Source organism: Strix aluco, chromosome 5 (genome assembly GCF_031877795.1).
Source record: "Strix aluco isolate bStrAlu1 chromosome 5, bStrAlu1.hap1, whole genome shotgun sequence".
NCBI classification, from domain to species: domain Eukaryota; kingdom Metazoa; phylum Chordata; class Aves; order Strigiformes; family Strigidae; genus Strix; species Strix aluco.
The window spans coordinates 24,525,509-24,550,964 of record NC_133935.1 but is presented as its reverse complement, the minus strand read 5'-3'; the positions used below and the strand labels follow the sequence as shown (position 1 = coordinate 24,550,964).

General features: G+C 38.9%; 2 protein-coding genes across 2 annotated transcripts in view; one reads left to right on the top strand and one right to left on the bottom strand.

Moving 5' to 3' along the window:
* The first annotated feature begins 696 nt into the window (after positions 1-696).
* On the top strand, positions 697-21,181 carry DNAI7 (dynein axonemal intermediate chain 7). The gene is given in 16 exon segments (XM_074826443.1): positions 697-732; positions 734-830; positions 2,345-2,436; positions 3,625-3,726; positions 6,596-6,733; positions 8,689-8,835; positions 9,963-10,057; positions 13,286-13,521; positions 13,524-13,602; positions 15,342-15,442; positions 18,485-18,639; positions 19,384-19,511; positions 19,513-19,550; positions 19,777-19,886; positions 20,838-20,877; positions 20,880-21,181. Coding segments are annotated over 16 exon segments (1,827 nt in total). The 3' UTR covers positions 21,113-21,181.
* The window catches only part of IRAG2 (inositol 1,4,5-triphosphate receptor associated 2), a 44,132-nt gene continuing 39,799 nt past the window's right edge, over positions 21,124-25,456 (bottom strand). Inside the window, exons 32-37 of the mRNA XM_074825866.1 lie at positions 24,584-24,627; positions 23,844-23,921; positions 23,675-23,739; positions 23,191-23,292; positions 22,914-23,018; positions 21,124-21,807 (exon numbers count right to left, since the gene is read on the bottom strand). Coding sequence (XP_074681967.1) covers positions 21,564-21,807; positions 22,914-23,018; positions 23,191-23,292; positions 23,675-23,739; positions 23,844-23,921; positions 24,584-24,627 — 638 coding nt within the window. The 3' untranslated portion in view covers positions 21,124-21,563. The remainder of the gene's footprint in view (positions 21,808-22,913; positions 23,019-23,190; positions 23,293-23,674; positions 23,740-23,843; positions 23,922-24,583; positions 24,628-25,456) is intronic.

The following is a 25,456-nucleotide window of genomic DNA, read 5'->3' as shown; positions in this document are numbered from 1 at the left end:
TACCCTAATTCTAAATTACCAGATACACAGATCCAATTATCAAATTTTTATGTGTATCATCAGTGAGGAGTCTATGAATTCTGTGAATTACAGGACAAACATAAGTGTTCTATTTTGATTAATCTGTTACATGACAGTAGATTTTGCATGTTACTTACCTTGTCTTTTACCTTTTTAGAAATGTATACCCAGACCACAAAGAATCAGTAAGGAAGATAATGTCTGAGAAACACAAATTTAACATGTAGTTATTGTAGGATTAGTCTTGAGGTTGAACAGTTAACTGTCTTGAGTTGCAGTTAGGATTTTACGACAGAAAAGAGAACTCTTTGTTAGCTGTCTTGTGAATTAGGTGCTTCTAAATGCCAGGCTTGCCTATGTCCCAAAACACATTTTCCAGTATTTCCTAAAACATTTGAAGTTGTAAGATCTATTTTCTTAGCAGATCTACCTGTTATTCCATTTCTACATTAAAACAAGAGATTTTAATGTTCTCCTATTGTGGATATTAAATCAGGAATGTCTAGCATGGAATAATATATTAATTGTAAGAGCATATATTGCATCATGAAAATGAGAAGAAAATTGAGTCCAACATGTGGATTGGTGTTCTGAAGGCTTCATTGACTGTGTAGGGAGTCTAAAATCTTAATTCAGGGATCACATTATAAGGGCAAAGTTATAGTACCTCCCAAAATGTATTAAAATAATATTGACATTTGTTTTCTTTTACTTTATTGCAAACATTAAGTCCAGTGGCAAAAACAAAGTTAGCAAAGCTGAACAACTGAGATTACAGAAAGAAGAAGAAAGGAGGCTGAAAGAGAAAGGTACTGTGCACTTAATTTATAGGGAATATGATGGCACAAATCACTTATTTTAAATAAATTGACAGAAAGTAATTTCCTAAACTGTATGTGCATCAATATCTATTTCACAAAAAGAGGGTGATTCCTTCCTCTTTTCATGTGTGGACCTAATTCTGTGTTACTTGTCACCACATCTCACTTTCCTATTAGAGCCATACTCTCTTCTCTAGTTATTTCCACTGCGATTAGGAACTTGGGAAGGACGGTGGCTGGAAGAATTAGAGATTTTTTTTTAATTTTTTTTTTAACCATTATCTTCTGAAATATTCTCAGCAAGTTAGAAAACCATGGAACGTTTAATTTCTTTTTTTTTTTTTCCCCTCTGCTCTCAAGCCTAGTTATCAGTAGTCAAGAGAAATTCTCTGAAAAGGACTTCTTCTGGAGAAGGTCAATAGAATACCTCTGTTGGCAGGGGGCTAGCTGGTGTTCTGAAGGGGTAGCAGTTAAGGATAGATTAAAGTGTAGTTTTCTTGGGCTTCTTCTGTCTCTACTGAGTGACTGGTTCTCCACCCACTCCTTCAGGATCTTTCTGTTGTATATCATTATATCCCTTAAAATGAAACCCTGGTTGCATGTCTTACCTGTCCTCACCATTGGAATGTGTCTGCTTCTGCTGTTTAGTATCACAAGCCAATACTGCTGTCTCAACATCAGGTCCATCTCTTCTACTTCCTTTTCTGCTGTTAATCCAAGCTGGTGGGGGCTTGGTCATGCTATGACTGCTAGTAATAGTAGGTGACTACTAATTACTAGTAATCTTTGTGGATGAGAGTAGCACCTCGGGTGAGTACCAGCAGATTTGAGAACTGCCATTGCTCTTTCCTCTGTGCAGCACAGATATACTTGAAGTGATTTTGTATGTAGGCGGTGACATTCAAGCCACTGTTTGGGAACAGCTGGGTTGATGCATAGGTTGTGCTCACTTAGGCTGAAGGCTTAGAGGTTGAAATCAGTTTTAGTTTTCACATCCTCTCTAATTTTGTAGTCCCTGTAGCAGCAAAGAAAAGCTAAAACTGTGATCCAGAGTAACTGATCCTGAAGAGGATTCCAATGAACAAATAGCTATAAGATTGAAGGTGTAGGAAACCAAAGGTTATAGGAAAGAAGAAGAGTAACTTGGGCCTGAACCACTTGGACAATTTCACCATAGATTTTGGATTAAGAACCTGGGTCTGTTGAAGCTGTAGATAAAAGGAGAGGACACTTCTGCTGCTGTGTCTGAGGGAAAAAGAGGGCTTGCTGATCCTTGTTTCCACTTGTATTGTCACAGGCTGCTAGGGGTAGTGCCATAAATAGTGTGTTTCAGCACTGTGATTCAAATCAGTTTGGCTCATTTGGAGGATTTCTGCACAATATAAGATATACGTTTGCTCATTATTATGGTTGTTTTGTCATTACAGCTAATAACAAAATAATTTCTCTCCTTTTATTAAACAAAATATAATTATGCTCTTGATCTATTTCCCAATCTTCAGGGAAAGCTACCTGATTTCAAACTGAACAAGAAGCAGCAAGACTTGAAAAGGAGAGAATTGAACAAGAGCAGATGGAAAAGCTGGAGGCAAAAGTTAGTTTGCACTCACTGAAAAAATCTAATCCTATTTCTAAACTTGTGACAAGGTCTGTAAAACATTAGTAATTTAGTGTGAGAATAGAAGTGAATTTCCTTATGTCCTTAGTGTTGGGAACAATATAGAGCAAATTTTTTAGAATCACCAGATTAAAATTAATCATGAAAAATCTAGCCAAGCCACTGAAAGGTACTCTTATATAAGATCCCACAAATTGATAGGGTAATGAGCTGTATTAGTAATAAAACAATACATGTAAAGTCAAGGGAAAAGGGTGCTGAATTTTTTTTCACTAGTATTCTTTCACTAAGCAAATGTTTGACTTAGTGTTACTTTGATTCAGAAAAATTCCATGAGATGAGATAATCTTGCCTGGTTTTCATACATAAAGATGCTGTGGTTAAATGCATTAACTTTTGCAATATGTGATGCTCCAGTTTGAATAAATACCTCTTTTGTTCCATTTCCACTATACTTTCAATTGGATGTATTTTTTGTGTTCCCCATAATTACAATTGGTACACCTGTGACAAGAACATTTTGGTATAAATTCTGTAAGTGGTTACATGTTACAGCAGATACATTGATTTTTGTGTATGCCTGTATATATATTCTAATACACACAGAATATGTATATTTATTTTTCTGAGAAGACTGGAATTCAGAACGGAAACTGATTGGTAGTATCTAAATATTTTTTTGTTTAAAAAAATATTTACTACAAAATTTTTTTCTTTTTCTTTTTTTTTTTTTCAGAAGTCACACTTGCCTGTGCCTCTTGTCCTTCACAGAATATTTTTTCCCCTAGGGAGAAGAGGAATTGAAAACAATAGACATTATAAAGAAAAAAATAAAGTAATCTTGCACACATTTTTTCAACATATGCTCTCATTAGAGCTAGTTCCAGGATGATGATATGGAAACTGTTCAAGTGAGAGGTTAACAGTCATGTGACACATTGTGTTTATCATATGGCTCAGCAACTAATGTGATGACAATAACACATTGTGAACTACTGCAGTCTTCTCAATTAAGTCTTTCATTAAAAAAGCAACTTATCAGTGTTTGGATTTGTTTAAACGATAACTCATTCAAATATCCCAATTTTTTTTCTTTGATATAAAATAATTGTAAGAATTAAACCAAATATTTAACTCCTCTGGTATATATATATATTTTAACAGGATCAAGAATGTAGGGAGTCTGAACTAGCAGAACTTCATTCACTGGAACAGAAGTTTTTGTCTGCACAGCAGTGGAAAAGGGATTATAGAGCACATGCAAAGGCAAGATTGCTTTCCAAAATCTGCCCAGTGTTGTAGAGGTTCGACAATGAAGAGACTTTAGGCTATGTCTCCATTACACGATCCAGGAGTTTCCCTTTCTTGGATTTAGGTGTGTGCTATGATTGCATTTCAAGTTCCATCACAAGGTAGCAATTAGTCACACTCATTCTCTTCTATGCTTTGGTGTACACAGCAAAGAAACACGGGCAAAGAGGAGCCTGTCTGGGTGATCAGAGTGTTAAGGCCCCACAGCTTACCCAAGCAGTCAAGAGGAATTGTAATTTCAGATGTTCTGGTATTTGTCCTTACTTTTCTATTTGTTTAATTTATTCTACTTTTAAACATTCCACAAAAAAGCTTTGCCAGGGCTTAAAAATATTTTTGTAGAATTTGAGACAATTGACAACGCTTGTTCCAGTGGTTCCTGGATATCACAGGTCATTTGGAGAGAGGTTGGCCAAAACTTTGAAGGACATGACATGAATCTAGGTCAGATAACAGGGCTGGAATTATATAAAAATGCAGCTAAGAGTCAATGTCTGCAGTTTAGGGTGTTATGCATGGTGGTTGAATCATCACCTAATAGTACTATATACCTGTAAAGTTAAAATTTAAATAATAAGTTATGGAAATACACTAGTAAAACATTTCACTCCTGTGAATCCATCCTTCAGAAACATCATTCAGTAATGGTCTGATACGAAATTTGGTCAGTTTTGTTCCAGGTAAGGTTAAATAGAGTTGTGGGCACAAGGATTTTCTCTTTGTCTTGTATATCATTTAACCCTCTATAAAGCCTCTTGTGGAACAAATTTAGAATCACAGGATAAATCACGTTAGGAGGGACTTCTGAAATTCATGTAGTTCAACCTCCTGCACAAGTCAGAGCAAACTCTGAAGTGAGGTTGAGGTGCTCAGTTGGGTTTTGAAAATTTCTAAGGATAGGGATACCACAGTATCTCTGAGCAACCTTTTTGACTGCTTTACCACTCTCATTGTAACAATTTTTCTTTAAATGCAATTGCCATTTCCCTTGTTACAGCTTGTGATCATTGCCTAATTGTCATGACATATCACCCCTGTGTGCCTCTGAGGAAAACTTGCCTCTTGCCTTCGCTATAACCCCTCTCTAGGTACTGGTAGATTGCATTTGTTAGTCCTTTCCAGACTAACAAAGCTCAGTCTTTCTTCATGTGGCATTTTCTTCGGTACCCTAACCATCTTCATGTTCCTCCTCTGGACCCTTTCTCTTGTACTGAGGGACACAAAACTGGATGCAGCATTGCAGATGTGGCCTCAGGAGCCCTGCAGAGGGAACAGTCCTAGCCTTCCTGGCTACACAATTCCTGGTGTAGCCCATGTGCCCTTAGCCTTTGTTGCCCAAGCGTGCAGCAGGATAACTTCACAGTTGGGTCTTGATACCTTTGGATGATTTTTCAGTTACCTTTTTCAGTTGATGACGAGCTCTGACTTTATTATCCTCGCGAACAGGAGAATCTGTCAATATTTTTGAAAGGGGACAGTTGTTTATGGATGTTTCTGAAGAGTATTTCTTGGAAGGAGAAACATAAGATTTTTTTTTATTTTGAAAAGTAATGGCAAAACACAGCTATTATTTTAAAAATAAATCTTCAAATAAATTTAGTATAAAATTTTTAGACTAAAAATAGATTATGCGAAATGCCAGAGTTTGTATTAGTCTGTTATTAAGAATATTTAGGGCAAAAGAAATATGTAATACCAAATGCTGAGTTTCCACGTCCATTTCTGAACAATTTCAGTTCAGATTAATAGATACATTTACAGATTATTATGAAATGTATCCTTTTTCTCAAAGAACAAGTGCTATTCTTTTTAAGGATGTGTTTTCCTGATGATAAAACTGAAGTTCTCTTTTAAGTGCAAAGATGTAAAAAAAGAAATCGGATGCTTTAATTACTGAACACTGACCAGTCTTTTATACAGGAGTTTCCAGTGCACTGAACACTCACTTTTCTTGCTTTTTTTGAAGTCAGTGGAAATGGTTATGGAAGTGGTTGGGAATGCAATTATACAAGCACTTCTGCTTTAAAAGTTTCATTTTACATTTTAATGCAATACGCAGTAACTTTGTGTTATTAATCTTCACAGTAAACAGGGAGGCAATGTTTCCTTAATACCTTACTATACGGATGAAAAAAATTACATTATAGATGATAGATTGATCTCATGTGCCAATGTTAGGCTCATGTGTAGAGTTAAGTGGGTTTAGCTTGTCACTGATTTTTTTTCTTCCCCCACCTATAAGAATGACCAATAATTGATTTGAAAATAAAATTATTATTAAAAAAAATAAAAGTCTAGGATTTCAGATTCCCAATTGTAACAGCTGAATTGATGCTGGTAAGGAGGAGGAAATCTCCTTCACAGGCAGAGTAAGGAGGAATAAACATGTTGGAGTAGAAGTCTCTTAAGCAGCTTTATTGCCAGTGTAGGAATTTTCAGTTTTGTTGGCAGTATCTGATTTGAGAACTGTCTGCCTCTTCCACCTGCACCAGTTCCTCATTTTTGTTCTCAGTCATTTATTCTTTCATTCCCTCGTTTGTGGCAGGTACTGAATTCATGGCTTCTGTAGACATGCAGGGTCTACCTCACAGGACAGAAACCACTGATAAATGAGTAAGTATAAACAGCAAATGTTAGGTGGGCAGAAGTATCTTAACGCTTTAATATCTAAGTAAACCATTTTTTTCTGGCATTGTGATAACCCAGGTGGTGTTGCAGTCCTGTATCACTACATTTGTCTTTCAGAACCCTCCTTTTTCTTGTAATAATGGTAGTGATTTGTACCACAGGCCTATATCTACTTTTCTTTGAACATTTTCTGTAGTGGGAGCAATACCTCAGTTGTGATGGAAGTCCTGACCCAACTGTGCTGCAGGAAATAAATACTTCCGTGAGTTTATGGCATGAAGATCAAAATTAGGACATTCAACTTGTGATGGAGAAGGGGGAACAGGTGCTAAATGTAGGTGTTAAAATGATATTTTTCAGATTAAGCTTACCAGAACATATCCTTAACAGCCCTCACCCCTTCATTTTTCTTTTCTTTTTTTTTTTTTTTTTTTTTTTTGTGGCCAAATGACTGAAATTAGCTATAACCTTCAAAACCCAGAATTTTTTCTTCAGTATTTAAATTTTTTAAATTCCACATTATTGTTAACTCTAAAAAAGATGACTATTGACTTTAAATATGCAGTACATTTAAGGGATTTGTGTGTAATGTTTCTACACAGAGCTCTAGTATTCCAACATCCATCTTCTCTGCTATGTACAGTTTAAACAGTCTTGAGCCAGAACATGTAAGCTCGCGTTATATATAGATGCCTCAGTGGAAAGCAGCCTTATTGTGTAACACTCACAGCCAGTGAAGTGTCATGGAAGAGCAGGAGTTCCCAAAATGCAATCCACCAACCTTTGATGACTTGTGGAGCAATTTCAAGCAATTTGTGGCTGCTCTATAAATTTAGAATTTTATTTTCATTTATGCTAACTTTATAGTGTTTTTCAGAAAGTTAAATGGGGTCTGCCAGAAATTGGGGGTAAAAGTCACATGTGGGATACAGATTTCATTGGGCTGTTTTGGTTCCGAGTGTTAGATTTCCTATCTTGCAATGTTTGCTGAGTGCTGCAATCTTCACCTTCTACATACTGCCTTCTTCTGAGCCAGTGGGGAATGTGCTAGTCCTTTCCAAGAACTTCAACAGATAACTCCTCTCTTTCTCTTCTACACTGCAACCCAAGCAAAAAGCCTGGCCGTTGCCCACTTCTGTTCCTTCTTGCCACTCTTCTCCCTGCTGTGATGTCTTTCCCGCAAACACACTTCCCCCGCCCCCTGTATGTTTCCCATCCAACACCGAAGCAGTTACAGCTCCTTCAGGTCCTGTAAACATATATATGATTTTCATTGTATGCTCAGTAGAGTATTACAAGCTCGGTAGAGTATTATGTGATGCTAGAAGAGAGGTATCTTTGTTTCGCTCCTGCTGGAAATGCAAGGTGATGTCAGAAAGATTGTCTGTCTTCTCTTGGTCTAAAACACTTGAGCATTTCTTTCCCATTCTACATGGTTTTAGAGGAAACTGTTAAACACTGAACTGTAAGATCATGTAGATCAGCAGTTCAGAGTTGACAGGGACCACGTCACTGTTGAGGTAGACCATGTTAGAGGTGCAATATAAAAAAGACAGTAGTAGTTGCAATTTTACTGCTTTGGCACACCTTTAATGAGCAGTAGTGCTGCGATTCCACAGCCTAAGAGGAAGAAGACTCTGGCAAGTCTGGAAGGGAGGCCTAAAATATGATCTGATCCTCCCTTTGTCTCAGTGCTGTGGGTCACTTTAGCCAGCTAGGAATTTTCTAGTTCTATACAAGCATTTAGATGTTAAGATACTAGCATGGAGTGGAAGACAATCATATGACAGAGTTCCAAACTTCATGCTAAGGATTGTTCTGAGAACTAAAATGTAATTGCTGTATGTCTTTCTATTTTTATTTTTTTAAGATTTCGTAGTTGAGATTATTATTACAGAAAATATGGTTCCAAAATAAAGTTGTAAACTTTTCATTAAAACTAATTTTTGACCAAAAGGTTTCTTCATATGACCAATCTGCTTCAATAAATGATCTATTGCATAAGCTAGGATTTTACAGCCCACAGGTTAAGGAATGAAGCAATTGGACTAGAGGAATGAAGGCAGGCAAACTTGACCCTGGAATTTCCAGCACTTTGCGTGGTTGACTGTCTATGTGATAATGCCGGCCTAGCACAGTTTTTAGAGATGTAATATAGAAAGATTATTTCTGTGGCTAAGGTATGTTTCGACACAAAGGAAGCAAGCTGGCCTCATTTTTTATGACAGAACACTATGTTAAGTGTGGTGTCAAAACAGAGATACTTTTCCCACATATAATGTATTCTAGTTAATCAAGAAGTTGCAGTTTCTTTTATTGGACACACCACCAAATGAGATAACAGAAAAAGAAACAATCCAGTACCAAGAATCTATTCTGGAATTGCAGAATCTGCTTCATCAGAAGTACAATGGAGCTACAGAGCACCTGCTTAAAGTAAGATTGACTACTTCAAAGTAGTAATACACACAATGCATATAAGGTTGACCACAAAGTGTCTTACTGTGGTGGTTGTTTTTGTTTGTTCTTAAATTGTCACAGAAATTAGTATTTGAGTTTCCAGATTTAACATTTGAGTTTCCAAATCATGTGTATAGCAGATACCAGACTTGTAATTTTTCAAAACCCCTGAAAATCTGAGCTTTACAGTGGAAATTCCCATCATTAAGACATTTAAGATTAAATGATTGTGAAATTCTGTGAGATTTGGAGATGTTGAAAATAAGGGGCGCTGTATGAAATTTGTCTCCTATTTTGTCTCAGTGATTTAAATTAAAGCTAGTTGACTGTACAAAAAATTGCAAATGTGAAAAGCAGGTCATAAGGTTAGCTTGTACACATTTTTTAATACAAGTTCATATGACTACAATATTTTTAAAACTAAGATCTTGGGAAGCATAAAGAGTATTTAAACAAAATGAAAATGTATTTGGGAATCAGTTTTCTGGGTTGCATGTATAAATAGTGATCTTGCTTGCTATTTTAAATATATTAATCATATGTGTAAGTATGTTTAGCAAAAGAATATTGCTAGAGGAAACAAAAAAGGAAAAGGAGTAAAGGAAATAATGAACCAGTTGTATGTATGCAAATTAAGAAATGTTAAATTCTTGGTTGTCTTTACTGAGTTTAGGATTAAACTCCATATAAAACTTCACAAGTTTTATATTGACAAAATTATAAAATAATCAGTGCAGTGACTGTGGGATAGGAGTGCTTTATTGCTCAGTAAGTTTTTTTTAACTTGTCTTGGGCAGTATTTTTGAGGGCACATGATTAAGGGAGATAGGCAGTACCATTGAAGGAGATAATGTAAGGTCCCATATTTGGCAGTATTTGGCTGATGAAGTCAGAGGAAGAAAAAAAACATAGCTCAAAATTTAACAAAGCTATTTGAGTTTATAACTGTCATGCTTTGGTATATAAATACAACATACCTGAGCTTGGTCTGGTGTATTTTTATTCCTACGTTTCTTTTTTTATTTATTCAAGTCTAAATGTAAGTAAATCAGAGTGATATAAATAAGAAGAAAACATGATTTAATTGGCTTTTTTCTTTGTAGACAGCTAATATGTATGAAGATTCTGAAACTGGAAATATGCAGGCAGTCACAAAGGATCAAAATGTTACCCTCCGTATTTGAGCCAATCTGAAGAGGTACAGCTTACTGAAATTCTTAATTTGAAATGAGGCCTGGCCTTGCCTACCCATGTCAAGTAAACACCAAGAACCAGTTTCTCGTAATCTTTTCCATGTTGAATAGCATTTGTTGTACAGACTCCCAACTGATGGATTTTGTACCAACCTGTTGCTAAGGAAGGTGCTGGTTACATCAGAGTTTTATTAAGGAGACAGGAGTGGTTTATATATGTATATACATATAAATATATAATTTGTTTCTTAAAATGCTACAGTAGAACTCTCTTACTGCCAGAACAATTTTTGAAGGAAAACAATAAAACTCATGCAGAGAATTGAAATTCCTCTGGAAGTAATTTCTTACTGATGCATTAAATGGTTTCTAAGCTGTTACAGTTGCTTGCAAAGCACTGAATGATGTGTTATACTCAGTTCTTTGTTAGATAAAAAATTCTAGAGCCTGCGATGCATAACTCCATAGTGGGTTCTGAATCTAAGATATTTTTTTTTTATTAATTACCATTTAACTGATACATTTTTCAAAACAAGATTTTTGAGTGGACTTCCTACTCCCACTCCGCAAATATGAGGAATAAATTGGTAAAAGGACTTTGCCTTGACTAAAGACCTGTTGCTGTAAGCTTTGCTAAGATAACTGGAAAGCTGGGTGCTGAGCAATGTCAGACTGACCTGCAGGAAGAGCCCATTTGGGTCAGCATTAAAGCCTTTTGGTCAGCTTAGAGATGCACTTAAAATTTTTAGAAGTTGTGACCAGCTGATCTTATCTGAAAATAAGCATTGTTTGAATTGTTCTGGCTTTGGTTGGGCAGAAATTGCAATGAGCAACAAAATTCCAAGGCTGATGAAAGAACCGAAGTTCTCAAGTTAGATACTCGATTTGATGCAAGTTGGCCTCCTGTGCCTGCTCTTAGCCTGTTTTCTACACTGTCACAAGGATCAGTGGCTGTGTAATAATGTTGATTATGAAAACTGGAAATTAATATGGAAATTCATCTGGCTTCAGCAATCAAGGATAACAAGAAATGTTTCTATAAGTATGTTAGTAGCAAAAGAAAGACCAGGGAGAGTCTCCATCCCCTGCTAGACGCAGGAGGAAACATGGTAACAAGTGATGAGGAAAAGGCTGAGGTGCTTAATGCCTTCTTTGCCTCAGTCTTTAATAACAAGACTAGTTGTACTGAGGGAATCCAGCCTCCTCAGCCAGAGGACAGAGACTGGGAGAACGACCCTCCCGCATTCCAGGAGGAGGTAGTCAGTGACCTACTGCATCACATAGACACCCACAAGTCCATGGGACCAGACGGGATACACCCGAGGGTGCTGAAGGAGCTGGCTGGGGTGCTCGCCAAGCCGCTCTCCATCATTTACCAGCAGTCCTGGCTGACCGGGGAGGTCCTGACAGCTTGGAAATTGGCCATTGTGATGCCCATCTGTAAGAAGGGTCGGAAGGATGATCCAGGAAATTACAGGCCTGTCAGCTTGACTTCAGTGCCCGGGAAGCTGATGGAGCAGCTCATCCTGAGTACCATCATAGAACACGTGCGGGACAACCAGATGATCAGGCCCAGTCAGCATGGGTTTATGAAAGGCAGGTCCTGCTTGACAAACCTGATCTCCTTCTACGACAGGGTGACCTGCTTATTGGATGAGGGAAAGGCTGTGGATGTTGTTTACCTTGACTTTAGTAAGGCCTTTGACACCGTTTCCCACAGCATTCTCCTGGCAAAACTGTCTGCTCGAGGCTTGGATGATCGCACGCTTTGCTGGGTAAAAACTGGCTGGATGGCCGGGCCCAGAGAGTTGTGGTGAATGGAGTTAAATCCAGTTGGCGGCCGGTCACGAGTGGTGTGCCCCAGGGCTCGGTTTTGGGGCCACTCCTGTTTAACATCTTTATTGATGATCTAGACGAGGGGATCGAGTGCACCCTCAGTAAGTTTGCACACAACACCAAGTTGGGTGGGAGTGTTGATCTGCTCGAGGGCAGGGAGGCTCTGCAGAGAGACCTGGACAGGCTGGAGCGATGGGCTAAGGCCAACTGGAGGAGTTTCAATAAGGCCAAATGCCGGGTGCTGCACTTGGGCCACAACAACCCCCAGCAGCGCTACAGGCTTGGGGAGGAGTGGCTGGAGAGCTGCCAGTCAGAGAGGGACCTGGGGGTGTTGATTGACAGCCGGCTGAACATGAGCCAGCAGTGTGCCCAGGTGGCCAAGAAGGCCAATGGCATCCTGGCTTGTATCAGAAATAGCGTGGCCAGCAGGGACAGGGAAGTGATCTTACCCCTGTACTTGGCACTGGTGAGGCCGCACCTCGATTACTGTGTTCAGTTTTGGGCCCCTCACTACAAAAAGGACATTGAATTACTCGAGCGTGTCCAGAGAAGGGCAATGAAGCTGGTGAAGGGTCTGGAGCACATGTCGTACGAGGAGCGGCTGAGGGAACTGGGGGTGTTTAGTCTGGAGAAGAGGAGGCTGAGGGGAGACCTCATCGCCCTCTACAACTACCTGAAAGGAGGTTGCAGAGAGCTGGGGATGAGTCTCTTTAACCAAGTAACAAGGGATAGGACAAGAAGTAATGGCCTCAAGTTGTGCCAGGGAAGGTTTAGACTAGATATTAGGAAGCATTTCTTTACAGAAGGGGTTGTTAGGCATTGGAATGGGCTGCCCAGGTCAGTGGTGGAGTCCCCATCCCTGGAGGTGTTTAAGAGTCGGGTTGACATAGCGCTTAGGTATACGGTGTAGTTGGAAACTGTCAGTGCTAGGTTAATGGTTGGACTAGATGATCTTCAAGGTCCCTTCCAACCTAGATGATTCTGTGATTCTGTGAAAATTACCTTTACATCTGTGTATCTGTTTGGGTTTTATGTGGAAGATGCTGAGATTGATGTAACATAGGCAGCTGGTGACTTCACCTATGTAGGATTTGCCCATATTAGTCATTTTTACCAGGAATGTGCTGTGTAGAAGAGCTGCTGTCTGATTCTGCCTCATTGTCATCCTATCAGAACCGTTATTTTTGCAGCTCCTTGATCCCCTTAATGCAGTTACAGCTTTTCTGGAGGGACTTATAGACAGCTGTCAGTACAAGACAGGAAGTGTATCATAACATCCCACACTATTTCTTAGACTGTGTCATGCAACAAAAGTGAATTTAGGTGACTTTTAGTGTAGAACATCAGTTTGCATACTTATGAAGAAATATAAAAGTAAGTGCTGCCAATCTTACTAGGGAATACTGGTTTTTTTAACTGTTATTTACAGGTTCAAAAAATCATGTGTTTTGTGGTGCACAGCATGGATTTGATCTTCCGAAGTCACTGGCTATGAGCATCATTGCTGTTCACATATTGCATAGTCATTATGATCACGTGTCTCCACTTTGGCTACAGTGTCAGAGTGTGACAAAATTGGAAGTCTTAGATAGCAAAGAGTTTACTTGGCATTCAAAAGACAATGTAGAAGAACCAAAGAGGAAAAGAAAGCCGGAGAAGAGCCCAACATGCCCGCTGAAGAACTGTGTTCTGATGGGAGAAAGATAGGTAAAAAGTCTCACAAAAGGGTGTTCTACAGTGCTGCTGTTACTCAAGGCCCAGTCACAGGGCAACAGCCTCTTAATATGTCCTGTGCCTGAGCGACCCAGGTTCTTAAATGTTTTATAGAAAAAGGCAACTTGTGTTAAGAGAGTGTCATAGATCTTCTTGAGGGAATGGAAGGATGAATGACCAACAGTTGTCATGCAGAAGGTAGAAAGGGAAATTGGGGCCGGGCGTGGTATTTGCCGTGCAGTTGGCATGTATGAGTTGGCATCTGGTTGACAGTTTAAGAGTAGGATCAAGCCGTGAAGAACGTCAGGTGCCATTGTAAGATATTTTCATAAATCTGTGACATATGTCCAGACAAAGGGATAAAATCACTGCAGGTATCCAATATCAGGAAAATCTGCAGTGTGCGGAATTGGATTCAGAGTTCAGCAGGTCTTGTTTTTGCAGTTGCTTGGTTGTTCTGTGTCTGTATGCTGGAGCTTTGCCCCGAGAAGGCTTTTCCAATACAAACTGGCTGCAGGTTCTCTTACTCAACACTCTTCAATGGAGGATGTTGGCTTTAGGTGGTGTGGAGGTTGCTTGGTTTTGTATTCCTGTTACTGGTTTTGAGTTTGTCACTTTCAGTATCATCTGTGACCGGCAGATAAATGACTTGGGTTCTCTATCTAAAACTTCTGCACAAATAACTAAAACATCATGTTTTATGGTGCTTTAATATGTTTGGAGCAACAATCTTTGCCTTTTTCCTTTTCAGTCCCCGGCACCTTTTAGTGAATCAGTGCCTGAAATCCCATTTTTCTTGGTTCCTTTTTTCTTTCTTTGCATGACAAATCTTGTCTTTCAGCCATTCACCTACATTTTTCAGACTCTATTCAAGCTCTTAATTTCATTCCTTCTCTTTTTCTTTTCCAGGTCTTAGTCTCTCTCTCAGTCCAGTTTTGTGAATTTTCCTGTTCCCTCTGGAGACTCCACTTCTCTCAGCTACTGAAGTCTCTCCTTCTGTCTGGCTCTTCCTTGAGTTACCCCACATTGATGTGCATAAATGCTTCTTTGCCCTCACCTTCTATCCTGGTTTCAGATGTGTGTTCTTCCCACACACTGGCAGACACAGCACAGGGCCCAGGAGGTGCCTGTGCCTCCAAATGAATGGCTTCTACAAACTGCTGTTTGTCTGCTGCTGTGCTTCCAGAGGAGCCTGCTAAGACAGTCATGGATTCGTATCTGGCTTGGAAATTTGGCTGGAAATCTAGGGTAATGTTTTGAAAATAGAAAACAGCGTGAGCAAGGGAATAAATATCATGGGCAAGGCACAGGCTGACTGCAAGTGTCTGTCAGTGTTCTGTCAGAGTTGAACTATGGCTTTGGATTCAACTGTCACTCTTCTAGCTGTAAAGTCAGCATAAACATAATATTTGAGTGCACACACTGCTAAAAAGGTTAAGTGCTTGTATGATACTTGGGGAGCTCAAGATGAAATCTGCTGTGGAAATGAAGTAATTATTTTGTTTATCTATGTATCCAGTTCCAAAGTTGGAGAGTACCTTTAATCAAAAACTATTTTTGCTAGCTAGGTAGAAATGATTTCTCCTGAAACCTTGACCTTGTAGCAAGACTGGTGCAAATGTTGCTGAAGGAGTGGGACTGTAGTCTTTCTCTTTGGCCTCCTTGAAGGAGGTGATACCCTCTTCTTTATTGTGTCTGTCTCTGACTAATTAAAAAATGTCTTTTGATTTTTATATAGAGTGCTATCTCATTCAAAGAAAAGAGCAATAGCATAGCTGATATAAATGAGACAGAGGAGGAAACTGAGAAGAAATCTGAAATCTTAGATACACCATCACAAGGTATTTGGTTAGTTTTTATGTGCAGCATTACAGAAGTAATTATTCTAAATTATTTACATTTGGAAATACATTTACATTTTAAATTTATTTTATATATGGAAACATGATCTAGATCTCTATGTGAGTGGAACAAGGTTTCTAAATATATTGATGTTTTGATAATGAGTTTTGTTGACATTTCTATTAATGATTGTTAAATGCAGGGAGAAGATAGGACAACTAGGAAGATGGATTTTGTTCCAACAGTTGTTTTAATTTATTTATTATTTATGTTTATGTTCATGTACATGTTTGTTTCTGTACATTTGTGAATTACACATGTGTTTATGTGTTATGTGGGTGAGACACACAATCTTTATGAATCTGCCAGACTGTCTAGTGAGATTGACTTCCTCAGAAAAAACTGATTCAAATGTGTATAATGGTAGGCACCGTTCTGCTGATTGAGGATGCCAATTAAACTCAGATACCAGAGTGAAAAGAGTAGGCTTATTTTACTGTTAATAATTAAAGGATATAACCAAGTAATACAGAAAATAAGCAGTAAGAAAAATACAGAACAGTACGCTTAATTATTACTACATAGAGTTAAGCAAGGCAATACACCTAATCATTACTACATGATGGGAAGAACAGTGATTAAGAAAGATACATCACCACTTGCATACGTTACCATCATCCAGATCCGCAGTCGCTGGGGAGCCCCGGTTGCAGCAAGGATTTGGAGAACCTTTCCATGCAAGTGGGAAGTCCTAACAATGCATCCATCCATAGATGAGGCATCCAAAGTCGTGGCAAGAGGGTCCAGCCTTATATACCAAAAATCATCAAGCCAGAATAACTTGCACCTTTGTTTTGAGCAGAAACATCTGGTTTCATCCTCCTGTTGGATTCCACCGAAAGCCTGGCCAGGGCTCGGGGGGAAAGAACCAAGGGAGTATATCAAGGCCAAACACTTGGGTTCTCAGCCTTGAACAAGGTGAAGAAGGGAGGTTGGATACACATTCTCACAGCTTTTCATCCTCACTACTGATTATGTCCTGTCTAAGCTACATCTTTCACTAGTGAGCATACATATTAATGATACTAATAATTAATGCTAATGGTAATACAGATTTTACTAATTAACAGATACTAATAATGGATAACATTTAGTTGTGAGGTTCATCTAGAGGTCAGCTTTGTTTCAGGGCCTATTATTCAGGCCTTAGCACTACAGGCACTCAGGTAGCATAGGTATTACTGAGTATCACTTCGATGTGTGCCTGAAGTGAGAGACACACTGGTACACTTTACTAAAAGAGGGCCTAATTCTAGGAACTAAAACTGTTCATCTGTGCCACTTAAGTATAGTTACGAATTTCTTCAGTGTTGTGGTGTCCTTTGGTTTATTAAGAGTGAGTTTTCTTGTAGTACTGTCTTAAATAAAACAACTGCAAACTAGTCAGCATAGTTTAGCTGATCTGTACAGCCTTTTCCTTGTAAAAGAAAAAAACCAACCCCACCCCACAACACTTTCTGCTGAGCACAGTCCAAGCAACCAGTTGTCAGACTTGACCCTAAAGACCACCCAAATAAGGTGGTTTTCAAAAGAATATAAAGAACTTGGGCTTCACTTGGAGGAATTTACTATTTTATTTTGGTAAGGCTTTGAAAATCCCTACCATAGCATTAAGTGGAATGTATGTGCACAGAAGTATACTAATTATACCTGAATGTCTTTAAGCTTATCTGCTTTAATAAGGAGAGAAGGCTTATGAAATTGTGCTTTTGCTGGCATGCTAAGGATTTGCAAACCCATTCCACCACTTGTCAGAACAGCTTGAAAGGATACTCAGTTACCACAAATTCAGTGACAACAGGGTGCCAGGTCGACCAGAGGGAAAAAACCAGAAATGCAACAACAGTGAAAAGAACAAGAACTACTGCAGTTCGCTGGATTTAACTTCACTGTACCAGTGTTAAGAAATTAATTTAGCTTGGGAGAATGAATAATTTTGTTTAGAGGACACTTGAATATTTTTGTATTAGTATTTTAAAAAACAAGTTAAAGTGCAAGCTGCCACTGTGGCTGACAGTAAAACGGTTTTTACTTCCTGTGAATTTTTTGTTCAGAATAACTGCAAAGGGACATGTTGTTGTGTGAATACAGTAGAATGAAGCCTCTGCATAATGCAACTAAATCTGACATTATAAAGTCAACACCATTTTCACTTGTTTAGTAAACTCTCTTCAAGCTTTTTAAATAGATATTTGTCATTTTCTGAGATTATCTCACTCTCTGAAAGCAAATTAACACTTACCGTAGCTGTTTTTACAGTATTGATCACTTTTTCTTGATCCCTGTCAATGGTAACTTCCATCCTCCTTCTGTAACATCCGGTGCAATGTTTTATGTGGGATTGGTTTTTTTTTAAAGAAAATATTTCTAGGCATTTTTGTCCATGGCATTGATGCCTTCTAATAACATTTTCCAATTAATTAAAACTTAAATTCATACATATAATATATACATATTATGCATAGGAAAAAAAAGAATTTTCTTTGTTATCTGAAATTGCATGTTAAACCCCTCTTGCTCTTCATAAATATCATGTTTTTTACCTTCAGCACATGACATGCAGGTGCCTTGTATCTTTTTATTTGCCTCATTTATTATCATACCAATGCAATCTTGTATTGTATACTTGTGAAATTCTTTTGTGATTAATGATGTGACTCATTTTGTCAGTAAAACCTTATTCCTATATAAAAGCATTTTGAATTGACTACAAAGTTAGAGCAAAGGTTAATCTGTTAAAAAGTTCAGTATCAAAACAATAAGTGCTTTTCATTGTCCAGCTGTCTGTCTTTCCCCACATTTCAATTAAATGTTAAAAGATTTGAGGAACACCGGTAGATGGTGCTGAAATGCTGCAGAGAGTAAAGTGCTTCAAGCACATGGGCTTTTTGTGCAAAAGTGATATATAATAATACAAGTGGGAAATTTCAGTGCCTTAAGTTAAGCACCAAGTTAACTCACATTGTGTGATTATTTTTTAGTGATGAAAGAAGATACAAATGAAAAAGAAGAGGCAATAACTGATAAAAATGTTGTTGATCTGCAACAGCTTGTACCAGTGGGTGGTGTGTGCCATATTGATGCTCTGCAGCTTCCACCTCGAGTCAAACAAATCAAGGACTGGAGTATAGTGGAAGTAAGTGAGGAAAGAGATTACACTCCATGCAGTCCTCTTCCCTCTCATCCTTGAAGAGCTGTTCCTGAGGTGTGACACCACTGTACATACACAGTGTACATTATTTCCTGAGCAGCAAACTAAAGGACCATGTTTTCAAATAAATTTCAATTACACTAGGCCAATTTTTGGAGCAGCTGGAGGGAACAGATCAGCCTGCACTTAGAGGCATGTGCTTAGTCAGTGCTCATCAGCATGGCTAGCACAGATTGTTGTGCTGGAAAATGCCCTTGGCCAAAGTGAAAGTTCATAGTTTTTCATATGAAAAAGAAGAAAACATCTGTATGATTGTTCTGAAAAGTTCCAGTAAGTGCTTTGATATTAATAGTACCTTGCTGAATTTCAGACTGCTTCACCATCTAGAGACTTAAAAATTGTTCTTCTCTCCTCCCAGCTATACTGAGAGAAATGAAAGAACTATTAATGCTACTTGACCCTTCAGAATGAACAAGTTATGCATGATTATCCATATGCTCATTGCTATATAAATCAGTTCTGTAACAGACATGATGTCACAGACCAATGTCATTTCTGAAGTCCTACAGAAAAGTGTCTTTCTTCAGGATATGTGAATGAAAGTTTACAGCCCAGAGTGGTAGATAATGTATGCAATATCCAGAACAGCAAAGATATTAATATTTGATGCCTGAAGCAGAAAAAAAGCTTTCATAACCAGTAAGTTGCTTTCACTGGTTTGTACAACAGGGTAATCAGTGTATGTTGTCTTCAGTAGTGGCGGAAGAGAAGGATGTGCTTTCCCACATCACAGGAAAATGGATAAGTCCAGTTGACCTGAGAGGAGTTTTGAAAAAAACTGCTGTGAATATTTTCCCAGTATTCTCACAAGTATGTCTCTGTGAACAAGAAGGTGAGTGCAAGAGTAGATGGTATTCCTGTTTTTTCCACCTATTTTTCACTTAAGTAACATTTTCTTTTATAAAAAGACCTGCTGTGCAGAATCAGGTGGCCAGTTTACAAGTGTTCTGCCAGCTTAGCCAGTGCATTCTGGTTAAAGCAAGCTTTTTCTTACATTTGTGTAACACAGGGAATTAGACTGAATGATATATGTATTTTCTAACTTGTACTTTTGCATTACAGGCTCCCCTGTAGCAGAAGTTAGGGCCTATCAACAGATGGCACTGGTTGCATCTGCTTTTGCTTGGAGCAAGTGGAATCTAAAAGCAGGTCAAGAAAGAGTAGTGTTCAAGGTTTGTGGATTTAGACTAAAATTCTGAAGAAAACCCAGCATAGAACAGTCAAACAGATAGAAACAATTGACTTGAAGTTACACACATCTCAAACATTGTCTTTAACCCCTTTGGGGTTGACTACTTAGCAGCATTCAGTGTGTGTCAGTAAAACTTCAGCACCTGCTTCATAGCTCATGCATTTGTGACATCTCAAATGGAACACACATCTCAGTAACAAAGACAGTTGCTAATGTGCCAGGATGTATAACTGATAGGTCAGCTGTTGAGGCTTTAGCTAAAGTTGAGATGATGTAGCTGGATGCTGATTTTCATGAAGTACCCTGCTGTAGGGGTCCTCTGAATAGCAATCTGACCTACAAGTTTTATAATTAATATCTGGAAATTTCTTCTTGTCCGTATGGGGTTTTATTTGTTCCCTACTCTAAAGGAAGGAATAAGCAACTTGAGCATTGGTTTGTTTCCACCTGTGAACTGAAACACATGTGGTTAAAACTTCTCCCAGACAGAAAAATAATCCCAGCTGTGGTTGTAGATACAGAACACACAATACTGTTGAAATCTTGAGCAGCTCTCCCGCTCTTCCAAGTTAAATGCATGTAACTACAAATATTTCACTTAATACTTAATCCCAGGAGCAAGAACTAAAGCAAATGATGCCTGTTGCACCTAGCTGCTCTCTCTAGAGGAGTCAAGATCAGCAGCTGAAGGGGCCAAATGCTGCATTTTACAGAGGCAAACTGGATGGAAGATTTTTTTGGTGTTGATACAGTACCTGGTACAGTCTCTTGGGCACAGATTGCTAATATTGTTTTAGGGTTCAAAGCAGCACCTTGGTTTTATTTCTGTATTATACTCATGAGTATACTAGAATTTAGAATTTCATACTAGAATTTATACTCTGGCAGTATCACGGGCTTCATCTCCTAGTGCATTTTTTTTCTGCAGTAGGTAAGTGAGCATCTTAAATCAGATTCTGCCAAAGACAAAGACTGTCTCTCTGTATGTTTAATGGTCAGAAAGCACAAAAACTCAAGATCACCAAAACTAGTGAAGCTTTTTCAGAAGAGCTAGGTGACAGTTCTGAATTTCACTTCACACTCTACCATATGCTTAAGGACTTTGCCAGCAAAGAAGCAATTGATGAAGTGGAAAGAGCTAGCTTCCTGTTTATTGATGATGTATATCAGCTACTCCTTGCTACAAGAGTTTTAACACACTCTTAAATACTGCATGCTTTCCTTTGAAACTTTATTATCAAAAGCTTTCAATAAAGTTACATTTCAAGTCTTGAATCCTTTTCTATGCAAATCATTGGAACAACTTCAGTGACTAAAATGCAAACACATTATTTTTGTTAAAGCAAAATAAGTCCTTTATTCTCTTGTGGCTAGACCACTTCGTCATATTTACTGTTACCTATGTTCAAAATTACTAACTGTTTTATTGTAAACCTGAATCGAACTGAGACCCTTTTAAGTACTTGCAAAGATGACTTTTGGGGCAGGGGGGGCAATGGATTTCCAATGTCAAGTCATGCTTTCAAGAAGGAAAAAAAAAGTCTCCCCAATAAACACCCACAACACAAACCCAAACATGTAACCTTAAATATAGTTTCTCAGCTTCTCATACATCATCCAGAACCTGGAAGTATAACTATGAAAGTCAGAACCTTTGTTATACTGGGGGTGGTCCATTGTGCTGAAGTCCTGTATATGGCCACAACAGTTGCTGTAGTGAAGTCCAGGAGTCCCCGGTTCCTACAGGTGCTGCATCTGCTGGTCTTTGAAGAGACAGCCCGGTGAGGAAGCTTGTCAGAGCAGCAAGCAGGACCAGGATGGAGACAGAAACCCAGAGAGTTTTGTTAGCACTGGAAAAGGAAGTCTTGAAATGGGATGCCCATGATGACATTAAATTGCACCTGCACAGAAGAGTCAGTCATAGAGTGGTTCAGTTTTTCTTCAAAACTTGGAAGCCCTCTTCCCACCCCACTCCTCCACCACAAAAAACCCTAAAGCAAACCAGACCCCACAAAAAAACCTTACAGATCCTTAACTACCAAAAGTGACAAGGTTGTTACTGTACTGGGAGCTACGTACAGCAGTAGCTTATGTTCTAGATTTAAAACACAGACTTTGGTAAGCACATTCTCAATAAGCTGCTTAGGTGACTGAACCAACTCATAAGTCACCCATGCTCCCTGTACCACATACTGTTTCTGAAGGGGATTCCCAACAGCTGCCTTGCAGATCATCAAGACATTTTGCTTGTAGAAAGCACTGAAAGTGCTGGCCTTATGTTTTATTGTTTTCTAGGACTTTGGTGCCTTCCTTGAGGTTAGGGAGAAGTCTTGCCCTCACTGACTATCCAAATCCTAGACCTCTCCTGATATTGGGTACCTCTATCCTTTATCAAACAATAAAAAAAAAAAAATTTGTTCTTTCTGTCTTCTCAGTTTTACACACTAGCATATTTGCCCCCCGCCTGGATCAGGAGCACTCACAGTGGAGGCTTAGCCTTGTATATTCATATGGAATAAACAATTTCTCTGCAGAGAGAGCAGACCTCCTTTCCTGTAAGGCAGGGCCTTCCAAGGGATACCTGTTTAGGACAGCACTCTTCCTTGACTCGAGATATTTGCGAAAAGTAGCTGGAATAGGTTGGAGTTAGTCTTGATAACCATTTGTGCCACAGTGTGTGCCAAAGCTGCTGGTAAGTTTTCCCCAGGCCTCAAATCCTTGATCATTTTCACAAGAGTACATGTTGGCATGACCTAGTAGCCTAGCTGTAACTGTCACAGAGTAACCAGAAGAGGTGAGATCATGGCATGAGGCTCCTCTTTACCTCACCATTTAGGATTAGTAATGAATCCCTGGTAGGGGGAGTCTCTAGCACCTGAGATTCCTCATTCCCAGTTGGTTTAAGAAGTAGGCATTAACAACCAAACCAAAGATACAGCTTTTCTTCGATTTCCCATGTCCACCACCCAAACATTGCTTTACCTCACAGTGATGTGAGAAAACTTACACTGACTCTAGGTTCCATTTCGATGAATATTTTCCTTTCTCAGAGACACTTTCCTTCCTGGATGGTTCTTCTTGTGCTTCAGCAGGCGATTCCGACCGCTCATTTCTGTAAGCAAGCATCAACAGTTCCAAAGCTTTTCTGTCAAGCATTCAATTTGACAGAGCTCACACAGCTTGACTTTATAGCCCTGATCATGTGGTGGACAGTTAAGAGTTCATTACAAACAAACCAGCCAACCCTGCACACACACCTCAGAGGAGGTTGCTGTTGAACTTACTTGGTTTCAGAGTGTTCGTCTTCGTACTCTGCCCAGGAATACGTGCTAATGAACCGCTGTAGCGAAGGACGCTTCTCATTTTGCTTTGCGCCTAGTCGCCCCCTGTCATATTTTAAATAAGATTTTCCTCAATTTTCCCATGAGATATATAGCAGGAAATTAGAAATTCAGCAGCAGCCTACTTATTTGAGTAGGCCTTAGACAAATAAGTTTCAAAATTAGTTGCCCGAAATCAGGATTTTTTAGAAAACTAAATCCATCAGTGTCAACTGCCTAGTTTTCATATTCTAATTTTAAGCCAAGGTAATTGAAAAGTTGTAACATTTAGTCATGGAGGCTCATTTACCTATTGGAGCACATAATTAAAGTGAAAGATGCAGCCTACATGTTATTATACCTCAAGATGCTCCGTAAGCTGCTTAATATAGGCACAGTTTGAGTTGAAAATTTAACCCTACTCAAAGACAAGCCCAAGTAACTTTACCAACTGCTTGATCTCCTCTTGAACTTATCAGTCCGTTCATCTCCATCAGGTTCATGGAGTTGGGCCTAGAGAAGAAGTTTGACACACTTACTGCACTGGCATTTTCTTGCTTCAGCCCAGGCAGTTTTGAGAAGGTAAAGCGCCTCACCATCTGGGAACCCTTACTTACCAGAGGCAACCCAATACCTGCATTTCCAGCACTCCTAGGCAATGTTGCAATGCTAACTCTTCGTAGGGATGATGATGGCTATACAAATAAGAGGCATTACTGACTATCAAGGAATGACTAGATTACTCACTGATCACATAAGTTACCCTGGTTTTCTACAAACTGTATAAAAAAAATAGATGACGATACTTAGCTTGAAGTGACACACAAAGAAGAATTAAATCATAAGAACAACCCAAACCATAGTCTTTAAAGCAGCATCTTTCCACATTAACTGCTTTCCCCCGCCACTACCCATCTGAAATGAGGCTGGCTACACAGCTTCCAGCAAAACACCAAAACTGAATGTGTCTAAATTCCTCCTAATGGTGCTCACAGAATTCCTACAGTCAATTTGAATTGATCCCATCTATTTTTTCATCTTTCTTTGCTAAACCCTGCTTCTGTAACCACAATGAGAATACCACACGTGAACGATATTTCTTAAGCACTGCATGAGAGCACAGCCATTTCAGCTTCTGTGAACTCTTCATCTTCTAAGTGGCACCATATGCAGTTCCCTTGGATTGGTGGGGGGAGGTAGGGGTGATTGAAAAATAAGCATGTTTGATAATATCAGCCCATATCTGAGACAGAAAACCACCAAATCAAGCATGTAGCAGAGCACTAGCATATGACAAAGCAAGGAAAACACACACACACACACTTGAAATTTCACATTAGGCTGTAAGGGCCATTACCTTAAAGTTAAAAGAATTTGGTAGCTTTTTGTTCGCAGATTCATCTGTGAAGAGATCAAACATCAGAAAGGCTTACAGGAATGCTGTAAGCTTTATCTGCAACTAAAGGTCTGACTTTTTGCAGTATCTGTTTATGCAAAGAGTATATCAGAGTACTCTCAGAAAGCAGAAATAAGATTTCAGGAAAAAGCTTTTTATTTCGTTAGATAATTTCATAATATTTGCACGTCATACATCCTCTACAAGCATCAATTTCTGTTGCTACTATTAATGTATTCTCCTATTACTGAGGCAGTGTCCTGTTACAGGACAATCTTTTACAGTCAGGAAGGAATAACCTGTGATTCAGAATGCTCCTGCGAGGATTTTACCGGTGTGCAAGACTACCCTTCCTGCTTTTAAGATACATGCTCTATTTTTCAGAAGAATTTAATCCTTCTATGGCAAAGCCACAAGTGCACAGCACCATCTGAAAACCCGACCACTGTATCATCTGCTTAGAGGGGGAGATTCAGAGCACCTGTGCTTAAGGAGTGCGTAATTCATACTTAGAAAAGAGCAGGAAGCATCTGCAGAGAGCAGTCAAAGCTCAGCTACCTAGAAATAGCTACTGGGAGTGCTCCAGGGAGAGTGAGCACCCAAATTTACTGCTCACAGGGCATAAGATTATCACCACCACATGCAATGCACCTTTCTAAAAGCCAGAACATTACTGCACATTTGCAATGTTTCCCCACCACCCCGAGATTCATGACAGATCACACAGAAGTCTAATTTCAGAGTTGTTTCTAATACTGTTAATAAATAGCTATTTTTTAGGAAAGGAGATACAACAGCCATATAACCCCTCCACCTAATATCTTAAGCTTCAAC